We start from the raw sequence: 16,772 nt of genomic DNA on the forward strand, positions 1-16,772 counted from the left end.
GGCTGTTTGTATGAGTATCCAGGCATTTGTCTTCCTCTCTAGCTTTTTTAAAGCACATCAAAAACAGAATAAAGCATATTCGAGAAAACACCAGTGTCGATTTATCAGCACAGCTCGTCACATGAAACTAAATCAAGATAATGAACAAAACAAAAACACAAATCGAGTAAACATTTTAATAAGAACATTTAAAAGTAAAAAAACAAAAACAAATTCTAGTACTCTGAATAGCAATACATTGTAGATGTCACAGGTACACAAAAGAAACGGCTTTTATACCAGGGGTGTGTGTGTGTGCATGTTTTGTGTGTCATCTTAAACAATGACAACTTTATGTGAAGCAAAACCAAAGGGGATTCATCAGTCTTTATTACAAATCAACAAGAACCAGGACAACGATCTAATACTGTAAACACACACACACACACACACACACACGCACACACGCACACACACACACACACGCACACACGCACACACACACACGCACACACGCACACACACTTTTAATTTTATACTGTTCTTTGTTAGACGCCAGCACCAGAGTCAGCACAGTCAGGAACATCCGCCGGCCATCGTGAAACAAGGAGATGCCACATTGTGACCACCAATAGCAAAATGTTGTGCTCATTACATTTTCGTATGCATTACTGTATTCTCATATGCATTTAGGTCAGTGGAAGGGACGCAGGTGGAAGAATGGACAGCTACTCGGAAGCAGAGGGAAACATTTTTCGAAAACATTGAGGGGTTAAATATTTCGGGACTTATTCAAACAATTTCCACATCCTTGGCTGAGCAGGAAAAGTAATCAATCAGGATGTCCACAAGATGACCGGGTGAGGAAGTGATTTAATGACCGAGTGCCGCTAGACCTGATATCAGGAACATAACACCTTTAGATCAAGTTAGGGATGCGGTTAATCCACGGGGGACTGATTGTTGTAGGGTTGCCAAAATTCTGAGATTTTTTTCAAGTATTAAACTTTCCATTGAAACAATTGGGAATTTATGGGATGGGCTGTAAGAAAAAAGGAATTTATAATATCGGGAATTTAAATATTGTTGAGGAACATATATTTGAGCACATTCCTGACTGACAAAACAACCATGCCACAAAAGTGGTACCTTGATTTACGAGCGCGCCATTTTATGAGATTTTCAATTGGCAAGCCGTCACTTTTTTTTTTTTTCGGTATGAGCCAAAATTTGATACGTCAACCACGGTTGGATACGCTGCCTCGCCAGTGAAGTGAAAAAATGTCGCAATCAGCGTACTGAAATCCCCTTACATTAAATTGAATTTCGAATGGATGTCTGCTTATTCCAAAACAAAATGATGTGACAGCAGCCATGAGCTACTTCCACACGGTGGCATGGAAACAGGAGCTTAGAACAATCAGAAATTTCCATCACATTTTACACGTTTTTTTTTTCTCTTTCATTTAATATTGTCATATGCCTAGCCCTAGTGAAAACATACACTCGCGGTAAAGTTGATTTTGTTGGCACATCGCCATTTCGTGTGCGTGTAGGTTGCCTGTATCTGCTCCCTCATAGGCCCAGATGGCCAAGATTTTCACATTGTCACTTTTATCATTTGTTTTCTTTGACGTATGCCACTGTATGTACAAATGCTCTCCTAGTTCCATCTGCTCATTATTATTAACACTGGGAAAAAAAAGAGAGAGAAAGATGCACACAGGCGCATTCAGAGATTCACAGGTTTTTAGCGATGCACGCTACACTGGCAAAAAAAAAAAAAAACTCAGACAAAAAATGTTCAATTATTTTGGCATTGATGCTTTGGTCACAAAATACTGACACTTTTTTGTTTTGTTTGCACTTTTTTGTTGTTGTTGAGGAAATTCCCAGTCATTGTACACCCCGAACATTCGAGTACAGAGCAAAAAAAACAACCCAAAACAAAAAGGTAGGTGTGTTGTAGTCCTGTCTTTGCACCTCCTCCCATGCAGTCCCTTTAAGAGGCACAGATTCCTTTATAAATTATGTGACTGTGAATGAGTGGGGGGCATGAACGAGGGGGGTGTTGTGTGGTGGGCCCATCAGCCCTTTTGTGAACATGTTCTGCAGCACAGCTGCTGCAGAACTTTCCTCTGGCAGAGATTGTTCTTTTTAACCAGCACGCAGAAACTGCCTTCCGCCCAAGATTCTTCATTTGCTTTCCACAGACCAGGAAGGAGAGAGAAGAAGAAAAAATAGATGGAAGACACACACACACACACACACACACACACACACACACACACACACACACACACACACACACACACACACACACACACACACACACACGAGGTGTGATTGGTCAGGAGATGGGAAGTTGAGGTCCAGTAGAGTGATTGAATCAATGCCAGGAGGAGCAAGAGGGAAATATTTGAGAGGAGAGGGAAAAAACAAACAACAAAAGTCACACAATTAGAAAATTGACAACTTTTGGCATCAAGTACTTATATCTTAAGGTAAAATGTCACACAAGACCTGAGGCTGGAGTGACACTACTGTACAGTAGGTCTCACATCAGACGTTTCCACATTCCCAACTATAAATGGTCATGTTCAATCAAGCATCCTACTCTATGTTTTTCATTTGATTCTTTCATATTTCTGGGCTGTAAGTATTTCTTATTCAAAGAGAGACTATAATTACAAGTTTATTACTGTGTAGTACTGTGTTCCGGATTACATCCAAATACAAGTTACAGTTAGGCATGGCTGGTGGACCCTTCACCTTCTTTTGTATGTTGGCAGGATCGTCAATCGCTAGATTTTTTTTCTGTACGTAAACAGGTGCAAGTGGTACTAATTGACATGAATGACTTAAATCTGCTCTGGTGTGCAGGAAAACAATTTTATAATGTTGCCCATCCTTGGTCTAGACTCTAGGCAGTACAATTTGTAGGCAAATATGTACCCTTGGGTACAGATTGGTCTGTAAAGAACAACAAAATATGTCAAAGGTACATGTAATATGTACCCTAAGGTACATACATGCCTACAAAAGGTACACATCGTAAGAGTCCCAATAAATACCCTGTTTAAAGGGTGCAATCGGTGTAACCTTGAAGGTACTGGCCCAGTGATCATGCATTTGACCCATAAAGGTAAAGTTCAGCACCTTTTTTCTGACAATGTAGTGTAAATCCAGCCTAAGATTGATTTTTAAGAAAACAACAAGAAAAAGAAACACAGGAGGGGGGGGGGCATATACCGTCTAAAAGAAACACCATGCACAGAGAAAGTGAAGCCATGCTTCCACCAAGCGGTACAGTACAACAGACTTTGCCTTGGTTTAGTAACATTAACCTAGCATTGTGTTTCAGCCGCTTTGGTAACCCAAAAGTGCCTTTTGACAACTAACAGAAAAAAACTGAACTACTTGGTGGAAGTGTGAAGCAGAAGTTAGAAGCAGAAGTAAATAGTTAAAGAATATTTCAGGGATGCGGTATAAGTCCCCCTTGTCGAGACACTATCACGGAGTACCAGGAAGTGGTTGTTTTAATACAAGTAATAAAAACACAACACGTGTCAGTGATGGATGCGATGTTAGTGACATTTGTAGGCACACAAGCACTGTCGGAGATGCTAGACATTCAAGACGTGAGTACACACACCAAAAAAAAATATTAAAAAATGGCTGTTCACACTTCAAGTAACGCAGCTGTATTTGGTTAGTAAGGACCCTCGGAACTACCACGCTTTGATGGCCAGAGAGAAGATAAAATTCAGAAATCGACATATATTTCAATCAAACTAAAAAAGCAACTGCAATGGCATTTTACTGTTTTAAATGTTTTCTATTAACAGTCACTATTTGTATCACTTGGTTTGTGACGAAGTTAAAAGGCTCATTCTAACATTATCACTACTGCACTTACAAACCAAATTTAAAACTCTGGAACTGTTAAAATATTAATAGATTTGAATAAATAAATCTGCATACAAATTAATGAAGATGTTTGAAATGTCTTAGTTAAAAAGTAATGTCAATTGATAAAAATTATTTATACGTCTAAGAGTGACTTTTTAAGATCTTATTTTTATAAATAGTTGACAAAACTAAGAAAAGCAAACTATTTCCCAAAATATGTCTCTAATTGAATCGTTTTGAATTGTGATGTAAGATACAAATTGTTTTAAATTGTGAAAAAAAGTACATGAACCGGAAAAAAAAAAATCTTCCTTTAACAGTCTTGGAGTTTCAAGGGCCCACTTTTTACCGTTAGAAGCATGCACTTGAGTGAGCTTGTTAAACACCTTTTGGAGGTGCGAGCAGAAGCTTTGCGTATGACGAGTGGGATAAGAGAAAGATGAAAACTCACCATCTTTGCAGATGGTGCTGACCACGCAGGCTCCCACCTCCAGATTGTAACCGCTGACGCAGCTGCTGCAGTTCCTCTCACCGGGCCCCAAGCACTCGTAGCAGCTATGGTCACACCTGAACAGGGCAAAAACGTGCTCACTTGGGACGCCATAGTATCTTTAAACTTTGGATTCTTCGCTCTAGATCTAATTGACTTTAAAACCCACTGAGGGAAATACAGTTGGACAGTGGCATCCATTAGGTGTGGAACCGTAGGCAGTATTACAGGATTCCCATATGCAAAATTAAGTGAGGGGAAAAATATGTCCACTACTCTGTAAACCAGGGGTGTCAAACTCATTTTTGTCGCGGGCCACTTTGGAGTTACGTCTTCCCTCGGAGACAGTCTAACCGAATAAATGTTTAATCAACACATTATATTATTACTTGTACACAAAAAAAAATGATGACGCACTAGTTTTGAAATCAGTCAGGTATTTGTTCAATTATTGTTCAAATGGGTAAAAACAGGGCAATAAAATTATTGCAAAATGTCACCGTTATTTATTATGTATGACGATTTGAGATTTCGATGCAGGTTTCAGCAAGGATCATGGAAGTTGACACAGATGATTTGCTTTCACGGGCCACATAAAATGACGTGGCGGGCCAGATTTGGCCCCCCGGCCTTGACTTTGACACCAGTGCTGTAAACAAAGCTCAGCCTCTGGCCAGTGGATGTCATGGCTCGCGATAATCATTTGGTAGTAGAGTATTTCAAACTTCCACCATTTTGCATCGTGCTTGTCCTTAGGGTCACAAATGCCTTGGAGCATATCCTAGCAAAATGAAGCAAGTGTATTACACAACACGTTGAACTCATGTTATAGCAGGTCTGTTTGATTTATTTGAGATGAGACCAAGGGCCATTGCAGCAACACGGACACTGTGGTGTAAAAGACCTCGAGTCCAACTTACTTCTTACAGGACCTCTGCACTTGGCCTCCGTCGGTCGTCTGCTCTGACAAGTAGTAGCCTTTACTGCATGTGGATACACAGCGCCAGTCCTCCAGCAGGTAGCCGTCCGCGCACTTGGTGCATGCCTCGATGCCTGTGCCTTCAAAAAAATAAAATAAAGCAGGTTTGGCAACTTGGTGTTTCGCTGAGTTGCGAATCTTAACGCCTTACCCGCGCAAGTGGCACAAGCGCGGTGGCAAGGCTCACAAGTCCTCCGGTGGCCGTTGTAGTAGGAACCAGCGTCGCATGTCATCTGACATTTGTTGCCTTGTAAACTGGACACAAAACAGAAGGAGACACTCATTCATTTTTTGTGTGTCTCTGGGCTGTTTACTCAAGTGCACACGAGGAAGTCTACTAAGGGGGCACCTATTAGGGTGGAGGCCTTTGGACAAAAATGCATTTTAGGTAACATAGTAAATTATATTACCAGTTACCAGCCTAAGGACCCCTGTAGCAAAATGGACACTTTTGGAGAGCAATATTGCAGCATGCAAAGTAAGCCATTTTGCAGCATGTGTGTTCACTTTTAAAAGGTTAAAGGCAAGACTAATGGACACTGCGGCAATACATTATTCTGAAATATCACTTAACAAGTGAGTCATGATTTCTGGCCCATCCTGTTGTCTTGATATACTAATAAAGGTGGTGCTATGCTATTACTATGCTGCTGTTTTTATTGACCTTTTTTAAAAGCAAGCAGGAGGTCATACTGACCCACAAACATTCGCATTGTACCAAAGAAACTAACAGGAGGTTTAAAATAACTTGTCAAACAGCTCTTGTGTTGGATGATGTTTAACTTTGCAGGTGTACCTAATGTTGCATTTCCCCACTTGAAAAACGCTACAAATGTATGGCCATATGGGCCAGCTTTTGGAAGCAAGTCTAGCCAGTGATGCCTGGTGTGAGTTTGCAGTGAGGACATCTTTCAGCGCCGTGCTGAGCTGAAAAACAGCTGCTCCGCATTAGCCGGGAATTCCAAGAAATCATCTGGACCCCTCTTCGCCCCCTTCGCCGAGACTTTCCGACATAGTGTGTATGTGTGCATATGTGTGTGTGAATGTGTGCGGACTGGGGGAAATGACGGCTCCTTAGTCCGTGTGGCTAACTTAAACGGCTTAAGCGATGAGAGCGTCTTCAAAAGAGCCGAGCAGAACACAAAATGGCTCAGCTTGGTGTGTGGGTCCGGGCTTGATGTGGCTTTTAATACTTGCTGGGTCATAGGGTGAAAGACAGTCCACTTAATAGAGACGCCCCAGCTGCTGCTGACAATGTCTTTTCCCAATTTTAAACAGCTCCCCGGTGTCTTCATTGAAACAGTTTTCCACAGAATTAACTTGCGCCAACTTGCACAGAAATAATAGGAATATGTTTTTCTTTACATACAATGTGAAAATAAAATGCTTCCTCTTGTCAAAACATTTATGTAAATAGTATTGCTAATTAACATGGCTGGTGCTAGCTTTCTCTCTTTTAGAACATGTTGTGGGCAGCAAAAACAAAGTTTATTAATATTAAATAACTTGTTTTCCTGGTGTATTCAGTTGAATATAGGTGGAAAAAGTTGAATTCTGTTTTTATCTAAGTTTTACACAACATCCCATTTTAGGTGGGATTGGGGTTTGTAGGGAACGCAAATTTGTCAGAATGCCCTGGTTTATCTGACTGTGGTGTCTGTCTGGACACCAGGGGCCCAATGTAAAAATAGATCAGAGGTGAAGAAGAAATTAGAGGGAAAGTTGAGTTGTGTGATTTTAAGAATGTAATCTGAACTGTGTGCTGAGTCGTGAATAAAGTGAATAAAGAAGAAATGAAAGGGCTAATTTATTTTACACTCGCAGGGTGAGCAGACAGTCTGGACCAGGGGTCACCAACGTTTTTGAACCTGAGAGCTACTTATTGGCTACTGATAGGTACAAAGGACTACCAGTTTGACCCACACTTCCAAGAAAAAAAAAATGCTCAAATTACCTTTAATGAGGATGTTATTACATTTAATATTAATAATTCATCATGTTAACTTATGTGAAGACACGGATCATCTTAATTATTTTCACAATAATTAGGAAACAGATAAATATTAAGATAAGAAAACCTTTATTAGTCTCGCAATGGAGAAATTCCCAATTCACAGCAGCAAAGTTATGAAAGGAAGAAGTAGAACAACAAAATATAGGAGCTGCTGGAAAGGCAGCCACTCTCGCGGCGCCATTTTGAATTACGATGGAGCACTTAATTTTTATAAATCTCTGCCAATGTTCACATTTTCAAATCATCACATCTACAACCTTCCTAGACAATCACAATGCCCCATCATAAACTCATTTTACAACAGGCTTGCAGGCTACTCAAGTGGTCCTTGGGGGGGCTACCTGGTGCCCGTGGTCACCACATTGGTAACCCCTGTTCTAGATCCAACAAGGTTTCTAGAAACCATTCCAAAGTAAGTAATTGACTCCCTCTGTTATTTAAAAAAATTCAAACTAAGATCCCAAAACACTAATCTTACAATATTAACCTTTAAAAAATTGTTATCGAAGACTTGATCACGAAAAACTGCACCAAAAGTCTGTGTGGCCATATCATGAAGTCCCTTCATGAACTTCCACTAACAACCCAGGCTAAACTTAGCTCCTCCCCACCAACGTACTAAGTTCGTCTCTCGGTCAAAATGTAACTAATCTCTTTAAAATACTTCCTGGACACGTTCCTATTTAAACTGAGCTTTGGTGGCATTGTGGGAAATTTTAGGGTGTTTCAGAAAGACAAACCCCCGCCTCACACCAATGGGTGAGTTCACAAGCAAAACGCAAATAGGCGAATTTGTGAATATTGAACTGTGAATATGCAGTTGATTACTGTTCCGTTAGGTTTGAGTAGCTCACCTGGTTCCCTGTTTACATTCTGTGCAGAAATTGGAGGTGGTGCATTTCTTGCAGTTCTCCGGACATCTCCTGCAAATGTTGGAATCTGCAAGACACCAGACAAGAATGTCACAGAGACACATACACACACAAATGCACGCATGCACACACACACAGATAAATAATATTTCATGCGGGGAGTGAAGGAAGCAGCAAATGAGCAAAACAGCAGGAAGAGTAAGGATTGGGGGGGGTGGAAAAGTGGAGAGGCGCAACAGCTGGGAAACGAAGATGACGACCTCAGCATTGGGAGGACGGGAACGCAGCCGAGGAAAGACTAAAAAGGCGCGGACAAACTTTGTCATACAACACATGGACACACGCTCACTCTCCTCCAAGACACATTCATAAAACATTAGAGCCGCTCTGCTATCCCAACAGCAGGGCAAGAATATTAAACCGCCCTAAAAGTCCAAACAAACTTTTCAAGTTATAAAATAGAAATCTAGTAATGTGGCCGCCATCTTGGTGGAATGTTCTAAAAATGATGCAATGACCATTTCAAATACCTCTAAAATCCCCCATAACAAATAAAGCCATGAAAACACATTTGATGACAAAAGCCCATGACTTATTCTACTCCCACACTGCTCTTCTCACGAATAATGTTCACTTTGCAAAACTCAAGTCCAGTTTTTATGGCAAGTGACGCCGTTTGAAACATCATTGTAATTTTAAGGAGTCCACTTGGAGGACACCTTAGATTGTCCGCTCTTATGAGTTTATTTACAAATTAAGGATTTGTGGATTTTTTTTGCTGAAATTTGTCAGCTCAAGGAAGAAACGGTTCCCTGAGTAGCAAATACAATGAAAGGATCAATTTCAGCAGTGTGTGACAGTTCATTCATTGAAACTCATAGCAACTGTTCATATCTCAAAAATCAAGCATCACTAAGTTTCAAAACTCTAGTTATTTTGCGAGCTAGCAAACACATTCCATTGCTACGCCCTCAGATAAAACAAAATGTAGCTGACAGGACCTTAAATCATCGGAGCAATTTATTGTCTGTATCTCAGCAAGTGTTTCGTATCCACAACCACTAACAAAGCGCAAAAACTGATTTAAAAAAAAGGGTAAATAGGACATAGGTCCTCCTAGCATGTCATTCGCATTGTATGGACAGAAGTCACGTTCAACCAAACACAACATGGTGACAAAAGCCAGCAGCAGCAACCAGAAGTGAGAGTTTTCTACTTTACTTGTTCAGGGTCATTTTGGACAGAAAATAAGTCTCTGGCCACGTACATGTGTGCAAGGACCATCGACCGTACCACATTTTAGAATACCCAGCGTTTAAGAAGATGGTACAGACACTCGAACCACGATACACAGTAGCAACACGAAAACACGTCAGTAGTCCCCGCCCACCCCGAAACTATAAACAGAGTTGATTTGGAGCTTTTGAAGTCATCAGAGAGAGCGACTCTTAAACACATTTGGTGGTACCCCTCTGTTCATGAAATTAAAAATTCTAATAACAAACAGGACTGGACAAAAATAATGGTTACCGCTAGAAAAGAAAATAATTTGACCATAAGAACATGTTTAAGTAAGCTGTGCCCTCTAATTAGTATCACAGGTATATACAGGCTTTGAATCAGTCAGTCAGCGTATTTCAACTTGAGTTTATTGAAGCAATGTCTAAATATAATTTATTTTCAAAATATTTGAAATTATACATACTATTGTTGTAATTCTTTTATTTGTATTTTTTTTTAATTATTAACAGCGGGGTACCAACAATTTTGTCCAACGTGTGCACGTGACAGGTGGACTTCGAGAGAGACTGAAGCTGTGTCCAAATTCACAGATGGTGCGCTCCGAAACTGAAAAGCCCCCCTTGCAGTGTTATAAAATACCGGTATTACGATTTGGCATCAACAGTGTATTCGATAAACACAAAACCCGGCAAGTGTTCATTATGACGAACTGCACAACAAGCAATAAATAACCTATTCTGTGAAACATTTTGCCTGGCAGCAAACTTTGATAATTTGCCATGAACCACGGACCCCATCCGTCCACCCCGCCGAACCCTTCCACCCACCCCAACCACACAACCCCCCACCAATACCCCCCGCCCTCTCCACCCTCAGATAAGTCAGTAACGAATGTGATATTCGCAGATCACTACAACTAAATGTGATGCTTTTTCTTTTTCGAATTAACGCCACATATTTGAACAGCCTTCCTCAAGGAAGGCCCTGTCCAACACTGTGGTCAGCCTGACAAAGCAAATAGTCATTTACCGCAAGACAGTGCGGGGGGAAAAAAGAGGGAAAGTATCTACAACATCTTTGGCCCGAGGAATGTTATGATTGAACTTGGACACGAAGGCGGCGCATCTGCTGCCAGGATGCTGGATCGGCAGCAGACCAATAAATCGAGCGAATTATTACATGATCCTTTTTGGTCTGGCTGCTCCACTTTTATCGCAGTTAGTCCATCTCGTTTTGGGTCAATGCAGGCTAATCCAGCCAGTATATAGACGACAAGTTTGAAAGACATACTCAACTCACAATATAAAACCAATCTGTCAACAAACACGAGAAACCCAAGCAGTCTCTCTGAAGATTTGGCTCATTACATGTCCCCCGCCGACCCCAGCCCCATATTCAAAATAAAATGAAGAATTGTCTTGTTCACATGTCAAACTAAATTCCACCTACATCTTAAATTGTGATGAATGGCATTGTTAATGCATATGAAAACGTACCAATATCATGAAGTATTCTACTGTTACTGTTTCAATCTCATATTGATATCATTGTAATATACAGAGCATTACCTCTTACGTTATACACAAATACATACATACAACGCCGAAAGTGGAAGGGGGGCAGAGTGTGCCATGACATGAGGTAATGTATGATTCGTTCCGTTTAATTGTACAGGTGTGTTTTGCCTTTTCCGTAGCTTCTGGCGCACGCTTACCGTGGTCGAGGTAAAAAGCATCGCCACAGGAAGCCACACAGGTGTGGGAGCCCTCGTTGAGGTGGAATCCGGGCTTGCACGTGGTGCACTGGTCACTGCGGCTGCCCATGCAGGTTTCACACAACGATGAGCACTTCTTGCAGCGCTTCTTATCATCGCGAAAGAAGCCGCTGGGGCACTCTGACACGCACATCCTGGAAAAAAAAAAAGGCACATTAGAAAAAGTTTTTTTCCATCCTCGAAAGAGTAGCTATCTCACCCTAGATTGTGTCCGAGTGTGTGCATGCAGTGTGGATAAGGTAGTGATTCTCAAATATATATTTTTTAATATATATATTACTTCACGGCCCACCCAACCCTCCACCGCGACCAGAAATAATCAAAAAGAACGAAATAGAGATCAACCCACAACAAAGAATAACTCATGTTAACAAGTCTGTCACAGAAAAGATTTGAAGAGCATCACTGTAGGTTGACTGAACACTCTGCCATCTAAGCGCGCCACATGAAGTGGGGCAATGACCACTATTTGAGAAGGACTGTTACTGTATATGTCGAACAGGTGGAACATCTGCTAGATAACTTGATAAAACTCAGTCACCACCTCATTTCCCTTCTCTCTTCAGGACATCATCAGGATCACACAGCAGCCTTCTTCACATATTTTTTGTGCTCGTTGCCAAGAATCACATACATGTATGGCATGTGTAAAAAGCACAATGCACCGCTAAACATGCCATTTAACTAGTGAACACACACAAGCTAAAACCGACAGCAATTGTAGCGCTACATGTGGGAGAGACAGTAAAGGTAATCATTTCTTGTTTTCAACAAGAGCGGGAAAACTTCAGCCGGGAGGCCACTTACACCCTGCTGCAATCTTCAACCTCCCCACCGAGCATTTACATTATCAAGAGTCCGGTGATATATGTTGCACAGCTGTTTCTTCCTCAAATTCTTTGAGGTAAGTATGCATATTTATTTGAGGTAAGTATGCCTATTTATTTTATTAATTGAGCTCATTCAACATTTTGTTGATTTTGAACAATTTGAGATGCAAAAAAATTTAACAGCATATTAATTGATCTATTTTAAATAATCATTTTTAATGAAAAAAAATTATATACAGTACATTTGAAATGTTTTATCAGGGAATTGGTAAACAACCTACATTATAAATAGCATAATAAAAACATTTCCCGCAAAATTCTTTTTTCTTAAAAACAATAATTTTCCCCAAAAATTCCCTGAAAATGGACCACCACTGATCTAGAACCATCATTGCTAGTACTGATGAGTTTTTCATTCAGGAGAGAGAGAAAAAATACTGTATATCAATGCAGTCACTCACTCACCCACTCACACCACTAATGAGGGCTCATCAAGCACTCCCTGCAGTGGTGCAGAAGGGCACCGCCCCTCCAGGGCAGGCTGACGGCGGGGCGGCACACCATGCACCCTCATTCTGGCTCTTCTACCTTTTATGACAGCAGAGCCCAGCTGACACAATGGCAATTAGTGATCTCAATGATCCTAACACTTTCATCCAGAAGGGATGCTAAAGTTGCATCAATATGAACCCTGAAAAAAATTCACGCACGCACACACACACACACGGCACTATCGTGGTAACTTGAGTTTAATTTGTTCCGTGTCCTAGGCCGTACCTCAATTTACTAGTATATCAAATCAATTTTCCTCAATAGCATTCGCGAAGATGCCATTAATCTGTTCCAGCCACCAATTATTTTGTTACATGCTTTCAATAAGGAAAAATAGGACTGTAGCCCATAAAAAATAAAACAATAAAAGAAAATGTAAAGAAACTGTTTTGCTGTCCTGTATATACTGTAGGTGCAGCTCAGTGAGTGACATCACAAGCTGGGCTCGAGTTGGCCGGTTAGTCTGAGTTGTGGCCTACAGCTGCTGCTTGCGAGTGTCGTCATTTTGTTTTGGGTGTTTGATTGTTTGTCCCTTGCAATAAATAGTTAAAAGGGCATAAGCAACTGTGGCTTTCCTTGCCTAAGAACAAGGACAACACACAAGCTTAATTTCTCATTTTTACGTATTTTTTCTCCCATGTTTGGGTATTTGCTGTATGGTGACAATACATGACAGTATCCTATTTTGTGTTGCTGTGTTATTTCCATCTATACAAGACAAACACTTCCTGTAATCTTAAAGACAGTGAGTATTCAGACCTGGTGTTGTTCTTGAACTTGAGGAAGTAGTGCAGACAGTTAATGCAGTGATGTGGGCCGGGCCCTTCGCAACCATGCTCATTGCATTCGGAATCACAAGGACCTGCCGAGAAACACACACAACCAATTACAATTCAATGCAATGTAATAAATATTCAAAGTTTACCTACCGTTGTACTCTTCTGTGAACTCTTCATCGGTGGGCGCCACAGCGTCAGTCGATCTGGTCTCAACAGACATGCTGCGTAAGGACGAGTATGGGTGTACTGAGGTCCCGTACAGTACCAGTGACCACTCCTTCAGCTTGCCTAAGAACACAACAACACCATCTTATTGTGCACTGCCAGGATGCTTTGACATGTATCAGATTGTTAGCTCTTACAATTCCCAAGTGGTAGCAACTTATCGTGGTCCCTTTCAATCCTGTGTAAATAGTGACAAACTAATTCCTTACATTTCAAAATTATTATGATTTATTGCATCATTAAGTCTCACAACACAATATCAATATTGTGATGTATAGCAGCTTATAGTTTAAATGATGGTGACCACAATTTGAAATCATGTTCTGTTTTTATCTAATATTGTTACTTATCATACGAACCGTTATCTCTTTCAATGCAGCATCGATGTAATTCATCTTAGACCCTGTCTTTCACAAGAGAGTTTAGCTACTGTGACATTGTATTGGCATCTGTTCCAATAAAGTATTGGTATCGTGGAGTATCGTGTTGATATCTTTGAAAATGCAGTATGGTTAAGTCATCGTGACATACTGTAAAGTAATGTTAGGGGTGTGCAATATGGACAGAATATCATATGTCGCTATTTTTGCCAGATATCTCGATATCAATGCAATAGCGATATTACTCTTGGTTCGGTGAGAACTATGCTTTTTTAAAGAAAAAAACAAAACAAAAGAACTTACTCACAGCCATCAACATTAACAAAGTTGACAACGCATAAAACAATAACTAAATTCACATTGTACTGCAACTGTGCTTCAATGATAAATAATTTTATGCTACAACATAAGCATTTGTTTTGTTTGCGTGTGTGTGTGTTTTATCTACAACAAGGTGTGTTCTCTTGCAATTTGTCCATGCCCTTGACGCATTACATAACTTTACTGCTAAGGCCCGCCACACAGGACACAATGCTTCCTTCGACTTTGGGGAGAAAATAGTTGACCACTCACCCGATGTTTAGTGTGGACTCCCAGCGATATGAACTTTGCGTTTTGAGGCGCCATATATTATGTTGCATTGTATGACTTGTTTTAATGCACAAAACGATAGTGGCAGTCAAGGTAGATGCGCGTTGCAGCAGAAGTTTGTGGGCGATAATCATGAGGAAAGTGTCAGTAGATTGAAAGGTGAGGCTCGCTCCGATTCAATTCATTGGACTAGTGTGATGCAGGCCGCTCGTACATTTTTACAAGCTCCACTATTTTATCCACCAGTAATTGTGAAATTATGAATATGGTCACATAATGTTGTCAGACAAAATATATGTGGCTCAACAGCACATGGCTGTCTCACAACTTTCGCTAACACTGAAGTGGTGATTTCTCGCCTGTGTGATGTCCAGGAGTGGCTGCTCACGTCTCCCTCAGTGCCTCCATTGCTACCTCCCCTCCTCCGCAAAATGTTTGTCAATGGCTGGCTTTAGATGTCGATAAATGTCAAACTTAAAAGGAGGAAATGTGGTTGGTTGGACTGAGCTTTATATGTATCACAAGCGTGGCAAGGTTATTTGACTGATATCGTCATAATACAAATGTTCATATCTTAAATGTTTGATTAAGATAGCCCTTAGTAGCACTAATGCTAGCAAAGATTGTTGCGCACACGGATCGGCTGCGTATTGTTATGATTCCCACTTGAGTTCTAAACAGGAGAGTGAGAACATGTCATCTGCGTAGCCTGCGCTCCAGCAATGCAATAACCAATCATATTGCAACAGGGTGTGTCCTGCCTAGAACTTCAGTGGGACTCATAATAATAAAGCTGCGGTTTAACTTTAAGAATATAAAGAGATGGCATATCGTGACCTCTTATAACACAGTATCATGCCAAGATAGCACATCATCTTTTATGATGCAGTTTCTATATTGTGATGTAATGCAACAGTAATTCTACAATAATGTATCATTGTATCAAGTATCAAAGTATCATGACATAAGACAGTTTCAGGAAAAAAATGTGTTTAGAGTATTGCAATGGCAACCGTTTGACCAGAGAACAAACATGGTACAATGTGAAGTACTTCTGGCTAATAAGATTGCTTGAAAAGGCTCTAGGAATTTAAAAATGCGAGCCACACACGCACATGCACACACATTAATAATATGCAGTAAAATATTCACTTGTGTCTTCTATAGCAGTGTTTCCATACCAGGCACTTTTTGGCTGCGCAGCTGAGAGGGGGAATCATAAATCTCCAGCACCCAGTCACCCGCTGCCTTCTCTCCCCAGCAGTGGGTGGTCATGAACTCCCAGTTCTTAAACCCCTCCATGGAGTGATCAAACAACCTGCATGTCGAGTACAATCAAAGACACAAAGGCTGTAAATTATTACATCAGATGAGGTCAGGACTCATGCACTTTGTGTCCTAGCACATCTCTTCTAACGCATTTGTTATTTTGGAAGAGCACAGCCACTCTGAAGTTCTATTTGTGCATTTTTAGACCAACCGCATTTACTATAGCTTCCTTCCTTGATTTACGAATGTTGCTATGGTACTTTTTTCCAAAATGACTTTCTTCTGTATTATCCAGCCATTATCTGAACCGCTTATCCTCACATGAGGGTCGCAGGCGTGCTGGAGCCAAACACAGCTGTCTTTGGGCAGCAGGCGGGGTGCGCCCAGAAATGGTTGGCAGTCAATCGCACGGCATACAGACAAACACCCATTCGTGCTCACAATCACACCGAGGGGCAATTTAGAGTGTTACATTAACCCGCTATGCATGTTTTTGGAATGTGTGAGGAAACCGGAGTACCCAGAGAACACGAACGTGGGCATGGGGAGAACGTGCAAACTCCACGCAGGAAGGCTGGAGCGCTGATTCGAACCCACGACCTCTACACTGTGAGGCAGATACTAACCAGTCTTCCACCGTGCTGCCCTTTTGTGGACTAACTTTTATTTTCTTTACAGTTCTCTTTGGGAAAAAAATGGGATTAGATCGTATTCATCTTAAAATAAAAAAAATCATATTGTGTTTGCATGGAATTATTATTTTTACCGTTTTAACACAATGGCAAAAGGATTTTGTTTTTTATTTTTATTTAAAAAGAACAATTACGAGATTCAATTGATATGTAATTTCTGATTATTTGCATTTTCATTACCGATAATACGTA

The 16,772-nt window shown here is 40.7% G+C and overlaps 1 protein-coding gene across 2 annotated transcripts in view; it reads right to left on the reverse strand.

The window, feature by feature from the left end:
• The window catches only part of pcsk5b (proprotein convertase subtilisin/kexin type 5b), an 82,244-nt gene that overhangs the window by 20,670 nt on the left and 44,802 nt on the right, over window positions 1-16,772 (reverse strand). The window contains exons 13-21 of one of the 2 annotated variants that reach the window (XM_086110926.1): window positions 15,801-15,937; window positions 13,574-13,711; window positions 13,404-13,506; window positions 11,203-11,396; window positions 8,229-8,313; window positions 5,512-5,615; window positions 5,302-5,440; window positions 4,343-4,458; window positions 163-2,182 (exon numbers count right to left, since the gene is read on the reverse strand). In XM_086110926.1, the coding sequence (XP_085967052.1) occupies window positions 2,067-2,182; window positions 4,343-4,458; window positions 5,302-5,440; window positions 5,512-5,615; window positions 8,229-8,313; window positions 11,203-11,396; window positions 13,404-13,506; window positions 13,574-13,711; window positions 15,801-15,937 (1,132 nt within the window). In that variant the 3' untranslated portion in view covers window positions 163-2,066. Of the gene's footprint in view, window positions 1-162; window positions 2,183-4,342; window positions 4,459-5,301; window positions 5,441-5,511; window positions 5,616-8,228; window positions 8,314-11,202; window positions 11,397-13,403; window positions 13,507-13,573; window positions 13,712-15,800; window positions 15,938-16,772 lie in introns of those variants that run through there. The other variant, XM_086110927.1, reaches the window with a different exon arrangement.

The sequence above is a fragment of the Hippocampus guttulatus genome, chromosome 5 (genome assembly GCF_054856545.1).
Source record: "Hippocampus guttulatus isolate MCC_2025c chromosome 5, RoL_Hgut_1.0, whole genome shotgun sequence".
In the NCBI taxonomy this organism is placed as follows: Eukaryota; Metazoa; Chordata; class Actinopteri; order Syngnathiformes; family Syngnathidae; genus Hippocampus; species Hippocampus guttulatus.